The 7539-nt window shown below is 35.8% G+C and overlaps 1 protein-coding gene across 1 annotated transcript; it reads right to left on the bottom strand.

Annotated features, from left to right (window-relative positions):
- Positions 1 to 394: 394 nt before the first annotated feature.
- echs1 (enoyl CoA hydratase, short chain, 1, mitochondrial) lies at positions 395 to 7531 on the bottom strand. Its single transcript, XM_028468854.1, has 8 exons — positions 7339 to 7531; positions 3744 to 3941; positions 2754 to 2881; positions 2192 to 2291; positions 1985 to 2089; positions 1643 to 1762; positions 1483 to 1550; positions 395 to 707 (listed from the first exon to the last, which is right to left on the bottom strand). Exons 1-8 carry the CDS (start codon positions 7427 to 7429, stop codon positions 642 to 644), a joined length of 876 nt encoding a protein of 291 aa, XP_028324655.1. The 5' UTR covers positions 7430 to 7531; the 3' UTR covers positions 395 to 641.
- Positions 7532 to 7539: the final 8 nt, after the last annotated feature.

Genomic DNA, 7539 nt, shown 5'->3' with positions numbered 1-7539 from the left:
AGTATACTGTGATCTACTGTATCAAAGGCAGCTGTCAGATCAAGTAAAACTAAAACTGTGTAACGACCAGAGTCAGCGGCCATCATCACGTCACTAAAAACTTTCAGAAGAGCAGTTTCAGTGGAGAGGATTGATCTAAAACCAGATTGATATTTGTCATAAAAATCATGTGGATCTTGTTGGGTTTTTATTATTATGAATTTTATATTTTGATAAGCGCATGGAGATGACTATTGTAATTTGCGCTATACAAATGAAGTTGAATTGAATTATTTTAAAACTTTTGACCGGTAGTGTAAATACAATCACTTGCCTAAAAAATACAGACAAGCATTAGACAAAATGTAAGTTGACTATTGTTTTCTGTCTCTCACATCCATGGGACTCAATCAAATCAATCAATCAATCAACGTTTATTGTCATTGTTATTGAAAAGAACAACAAACATTGTGAATCCTTTGCATTTGATTCTAAAACAAAGCAGGCATGGATTCATAGTGATAAAACACTCAGTGATAATCCCAACACTAAGATCGCTCACACCCACAGGAATCTCTACATCACTCAAATGTTTCCAGATGAGGATGTTGATCCAACTGATAACATGGAGTGTGAAATAGTAGCTACGCTTTGAATCTTCTCTACTTGTCTTCAAAATTGGCTTTCCTCTTCTCCACAAACGCAGTCATGCCCTCTTTACGATCATCCTGCAGAGGAAATACAGATCTGTGCATTACATTCATGTCAGGGTAAGGGTTGCTAAGTTACAGGATTTTTCAAAGTTGGAAATTTTCCATGCAAATTCTTGAGAATAAACATGAAGTTTACAAACTTGAAGGTTGGCCATTAAATATAGTTAAAATGTTTAAATACAGATTTCATGCAAATATACCTGAGAATATTTATACAGGGGGGTGTAGCCTCAAAACGCCACACCTCCTGTATGCTTAACTCTAATTTCAAACATGGTGTTAATGTTTAACAAAATATTGATGTTTTTGTTGTAAAAAAAACATATTCAAATATTTTAAGAATTATGTAATCATTTAAAACAAACACTGCACTGTTTGTGCTTGAAGAGCAGTTATTACTGCCAAAGGTGCCACAACAAAGGCTGTGAATACTTATGTACATGTTATATTTTCATTCTTTATTTCTAATAAATTTGCAAACATTTAAAAAAAAATTTTTCATGTTGTCATTATGGGGTATTATGTGTAGAATTTTGAGGAAAAAATGTAATCCCTTTTGGAATAAGGCTGTAACATGATGAAATGTGGGACAAGCGAAGCGCTGTGAATACTTTCCGTATGCACTGTATACTATATTATACAGTTAATAATTCCCATGAAAAGTTTATATTTTTGAATATTCCTTAAATTCCTGTGGAAATGTTTTTTAATTTTTTTTAATCAGGATAGTCTCATTGAGATCAAGTATCTTCTTTTCTTTTAATTCTGATTAATATTGTGCTGTACTTACTGTTGCAAAGGTTGCGTGGAATAAACGTTTTTCAAAGCGGTTGCCTTCAGCCAGAGTGAGCTCATACGCTGTTGTTTACCCAGAAAAACAATATGGAAACAGAGTTAATTTAGTAAAATGAGAAGTTATAGCATTACAAATACATTTAATCTCTACACACCTGCATTAACAGACTCTTTAGCCATAGCAGCGACTAGCTTGGAGTTTGCTGCTATTTTCTCTCCACACCTAATGGCTTCAGAGACCAACTGATCCACCGGATACACTTTACTCACCAAACCTGAAGAAAAACCAATGCAGTTAAAGATTTTTCACTGATATATGTAATATATATCAATGTTTTCACAAGATGATTTCAAATATTTTCAATATCTTTGTGTGTTTTGTAATATGTTACACAATGTTTTTTACTGATTGATGGTTTGTTTCTACAATAGAAGTTACTTCTTAATTTTTTGATGATTTATGCGAGAACAAATGTTGCTTCAACACGTGTCGTTACCTGACTGTTTGGCCTCCTGAGCACTGATCCTGTCACCTGTCAGCACCATCTCCATAGCCAGAGATTTGCTCACAGCACGAGTGAGTCGCTGGGTGCCCCCGGCCCCTGCAGGCACAAAATTATGATGGAGATCATTTAGAAAAAAACGACATTCTGGTCACATGGGGTTTTTTGTTTAAAAAGACAAATGTATTTCATTTATTTTACCAGGAATCGTCCCCAACAGGATTTCAGGCTGACCAAACTGGGCCTTTTCTCCAGCGTAGATAATATCACACATCATGGCCAGCTCACAGCCTCCACCCAGCTGGAATGTGACCACAGGCAAATAAAGTCAAGCATCTTTGCTGCATGAGCAACAAACATTGTGTTTTCAATGATCTTAGAATAACGTCAAATGTCACTGAAATCAAAAGTAAAATTTCCGATGTTTATGGACAACATCAGTATTGTCCATTTTCCATCATTGCTGACAGAATTTTAGAAAGACCTCTTTCAAGTCAAGTGAAACTTCAAAGGAACCATCAAAGGCAATCAGCAGAACTCCTCTGAGGACGACTGGCAGTTGACAGTCGAAACATGTCAGGAGATAAAAATTTCTAGAACAACCTTGTCTGAATAAACAAAACCTCAACTAAATATAGTATATCTGACAAATGTTTGATTTTGATCATTGCCTGCTGTCAGTTCCTTTATTACAGAGTATAATCCTCCTAACATTGCCTTCCACAGTTAAATTTTTCTATACACAATCAAAAAGTAAACTTACAGCAAACCCATTGACGGCTGCGATCACAGGCTTCCTGACTGTGGACACTCGATTCCAGTGTGCAAGGAAGTTTCCACTGTAGCACTCTTGGAAGGTTCGATTCTGCATTTCTTTGATGTCAGCACCAGCTGATAAACAGAGGAGACATTAACAGTAACCATCAATGGTTTTAAACCCATCTTCACTGTGAGGGATGGACGGAGACAGTAAATGATGCCTGGGTCCAGCATTGGGGTCAATTACACTTTTTAATTACAATTACAAGTCAGTTATGATTACGGTGACAAGCATTTTTTCAACTACAATTAAAATTACAATTGTCATTTCAACCTGAAAGTCAATTACAATTAAGTTCTCAATTACTAAATTTAAAATTTAATTCATCACAATTACTGAACCTGAAATAAATAACCCCATAAAATTTAACCTTCCCCTTGTGTTAGCTTTCTGTTAGCATCTCCAATGATAACGAGTCAGTTTTGACCCATTACTTACATTAAATAAGCTGTAAAATACACTAAAAAAATATTGTCTATCATCCAATTTGATTTTCATCTCTTGGTTACCTTATTAGGTTTCCTAATCAATGAAAAAGTTGGTTTTAATATTTTTGGTGTGGGTGTCTGAGCCTTTTTTGTGTCAGTATACCCCTAGATTTCAACTGTTTTTTTTTTTTTTAAATGGTCATATGATCCTCAAGAGAACTGACAGGTAAACTTGATATGAAACATATTTTAATTATTGTATGTACATGTAAGCCATAGAACTATAACATGGTTCCCCAGTTTTGCTTTTAATAACATTGTAATTGACAATTTTTATAGAATTTCCATGCCAATTACAATTACAAAGTCAATGATCTGAACTTAATCAGAATTAAAATATGATTACAACAGAAACATATTCTTTCCAATTTAAAAAGTTAAAATCATTATTACGCCATAATTGTAATTAATTACAATTATAATTGACGCTGCATGTGTCTCTCACCAGCGAATGCTCGGTCGCTGCCTGTGATGACGATAGCTCCGATGTCTTTGTCTGCTTCGAACGCATCCAGTGCATTCCCCATCTCAGTCATCAGGCCATCACACAGAGCGTTGAGAGCTTTGGGTCGGTTCAGCTGGATGAACCCAACATCGCTTTTCTCACCTCGTTTCTCCACTATAATGTAGTTATTCTGAGCACCTGAATCAGGAGGACATTACCATAATGTTCAGGTATCAACAAAAGGAATGTATTACCATTTACTAAAACTTAAATGCATTGAATAAAGCAATAGTTTAGTCAGAGAACAATTACATCTTCAGTTATCCATGTTCAATTACAACTCAATTACAATTCTGGTGACCGGAATTTTTTCCAATTATAGTCATTTTTTTTTTACCTGAAAATCAATTACAGTTACATTCTTAATTACTGAACCTTTAATAAATAAGTCCATAAAACGTAACCTTCCTCTTGTGGTAGCATCTCTTATGATAACGGGTCTGTTTTGACCCATGTCTCAGCTGTAAAATACACTAAAGATGTCACCTATCATGTAATTTTTATTTTCATCTCTTGGTTACCTTGTTAGACTTCCTTATACATAAAAATATCAGGATTAATGTTCTTGGTGTGGTCGTTTGAGCCTTTTTTCTGTCAATATACCCCTAGATTAAAAAATGTATTAAATGGTAAAATGATCCTTAAAAGAACTGACAGGTAGTGGGAATGGTTGATATTAAACTTATTTCATTAATTGTTAACTACACATGTGTAAGCCCTAGATCTGTAACATGGTTCGACAGGTTTGCATTTAAATTATAAATGATAGATTTTCTACTACCCTCAGTGCCGGCCGTTTGAGCATTTTGACTGATTTTTTAAGACCCACAGAATATTTTCTACTATGACTATCTGAAATCTGACACCAGATTCTGAAAGATTGAAGCCTCTACTTTCAACAAAAAGAAGAAATTTGTTTCTGGCTCATTGCATACTTTTGTAATCAGCCGTTGAATAATTTTACACAAATCTTCAGTTTCAGAGCAAAAAGCTGAGAAAACAGCCTTTTTCTAAACAAAAAACCCTGTCAGTGACTTTAAAGCTTTTTTTTTTTTTTTTGCTTTAGTGACAACTTAAACATCTGAACATTGTTTCCTTATATGAAACAAAAAAAAACAAAAAAAAAAACACTGAGACCGGGCTTTTGATGGCAAAATTATTATTATTTTGCTATCTGGATCAGAGTTTAATGGATTTCTTTCTGTAAGTTTCTCTCCCGTCATTCTGCACACACGCAACTTCCTCTTCCTCCCGGACATGCAGAGTGTCACTGTAGTCCCCGTTTTTTTTATCGTTTTATCTCACCATTGCCACACTATCCATGAGTTCCACACATGCTCTGGTCAAGTGTGCGCTGCTGGGAACGTCAACTCTCGTACGTAGCGCCATTTTCTGTCTCGTAAACGCCTTTCTGTTAGTCTGTTAGCACACGTTCCATAGAGATCCTTGCACTTCATAACAAGTGTACTCAGTACAAGTTATAAAGATCATTACTTGGATGTGATTAAACCTGCGCCCACAAGAAATGATACACGCCACAATCATTGCACACAGAGCGTGAGAGTCTCCAAAAACATGCTTGGATAATAAATAAAGCAGAGAAGTTTTATTCATTATCTTCAATGCACTTTTTGTTTTAATGAATTATTTTGACTCTCTTCCAGCAGCTCAGTCAGTTATAGGCCTGTACCAGTGACGTGCCGTGACCACTGGGGTTGGGTATGCACGTTGCAAATCGAGACCACCAATGACAATTTCAAATGTTTCTGCTGGCAAGTGTTAATTCAATTCAAATCAACTTTATTTGTATAAAGCAATTTACAACAAAGTTATCTCAATGCGATTATCAAAATATAAAATTCATAATAAGAAAGAAAAAACCCAACAAGATCCACACGAACAATCATTTAACCATCTAACAAAATCAACATCGTAAAACCCCATTAAAGAAACAAACAATTATTTAATAGCAGCCTCCATACTCTCCCAACAAGATATATCTCATGACACGGCAGCGCATCTTGGGAAACTGACTGCGCATGTGCAAACATGTAAAAACACGCTATGGGAACAGAGGCAGAGATACCATGTGCTTTTGGGAGGGGGCGTGGCCTCCTCCTGCCTCACAGCAGAGTGAGACTGTGCAAATATCGCCGTTTAGTAATTTGGGCTATGACACACAAAATGTGGACACTTTCAAACTTATAGGTACTATAGGCTATTGGAAATGGAAAAATAAATAATTTATAATGAAAACAAATAATCAAAATATCAATTCACCCTTGGGTAGGCACTGCCTACCTTGCCTACCCTGACGGCACGTCACTGGCCTGTACATTATTTATTGTGAGTGAGTTCAAGTTAAACATTTTTTCAAATTTTATTTTATATTGGGCATTGTTGGAATGTCAGTGCTTAATAAATATTTTCATATTTCTAATAGCTTTATTGTTTGAAACATTAATATGAATTTATACAATTGCAATTTTTTTTATTTTAGTGAGGTTCGTACACATTTATACCCATAAATGCAATGGAACTAATAATTTTCATAATAATATATTCAAAGTGTCTATTCATACGGAAACGTATCAATAGACCCCGGGACTTTTTATACGGAAACATACGTTTTCCGAACCTTTTCTATAAGCGCAGTGCCTGTAAGTTTTCACTGTGCCAGTATGGCTGAGTGGTCTAAGGCGCCGCACTCAAGAATCCCACTTTTGTCATATATATATTTTCATTCACACAGCAAATTCCACCTTAAAAAATATATTCACGAAAAAAATAAACATTTTAGGGTATTTTCTGGGTTCGGGTTGGGGCTAAAATAAAGGGGTTAGCGGGGTAGCTAAAAATAAATGAGCTAAAATAAAATGGTACTAAGTCACATGGTGCACCTATCACGTCATCTAACGTGGCCAATGAGGGGCGCTCCGTATGAATAGTCTAGTCCTACGTTTCCGTACGAATAGCCAGCGCCCATTTTGGTGTTTTGGTTTTCGGCCTTGGTTTTCTCTAAGGTTTTAGCTAAAATTTTTCATTCCGGTGCATCCCACTGATAGGACAAAATGAGTTGTAAATATTGTTAGTCTTACTGAGTATTATAAGCTAGTTTTTTTTTTTTTTTTTTTTTTTTACACCGTTGTTTAAAATTTGTTGAACAATTATACTGGGTTAAAGGGCTGCCTGTAGGAAACAAATAGTAGGCTACATGGGAGTATTGGGACAAATTCAGCTGTGTTCCTTCTGATGTGCATTGGTTCTGCAGCTCTCTGAAAATGTACAATTATGTAAACTATGTAGAACTATAGACAACTGTAAAGTTTAATAAACTGCACATTTGTACACATTACACATTTCCAATTTACGTACAGTATCACGTAAACGAGTAAAAATGTGAGCAAAGGTAACTGTATTCTGCACTTTTCATAATGTGTGTCGCACATGCAATGACGCAGCTGTCATGACATTGTTAGATGACCAACAGTTCTGTAACTATGAACGGAGGAGCAGGAGTTTTTTAAACACATACCTGAGCTGTAGAGGCGAGCAGCGGACGGTAGGAGCTGAGAGGCCCGGTAAGGCTTCAGCAGCAAAGCAGCACTTCTGTAAAAAAGAGCCATGACCGCAGACTCAGTAATTTTGTGTGAACACAGTCAGACTGAAGGAAGAAGTGTCACTGCACACCTTCTTCGTGATTTTACACTGTTAATGTTGAGGGAAAACTTTGTTA

This window comes from Gouania willdenowi, chromosome 15, assembly GCF_900634775.1.
Source record: "Gouania willdenowi chromosome 15, fGouWil2.1, whole genome shotgun sequence".
Lineage (NCBI taxonomy): Eukaryota > Metazoa > Chordata > Actinopteri > Blenniiformes > Gobiesocidae > Gouania > Gouania willdenowi.
This window is presented reverse-complemented; position numbering and strand designations above follow the sequence as displayed.

Bases quoted from the DNA above. Each gene is read 5' to 3' on its own strand.
- echs1 (XM_028468854.1), bottom strand. From the start codon at position 7,429: ATGGCTCTTTTTTACAGAAGTGCTGCTTTGCTGCTGAAGCCTTACCGG. The intron at 2,882-3,743 runs GTGAGAGACACA...TCTGTTTATCAG, and splicing joins CAGCGACCGAGCATTCGCTG to CTGGTGCTGACATCAAAGAA. The intron at 1,551-1,642 runs GTGTGTAGAGAT...GGTAAACAACAG, and splicing joins TAAAGAGTCTGTTAATGCAG to CGTATGAGCTCACTCTGGCT.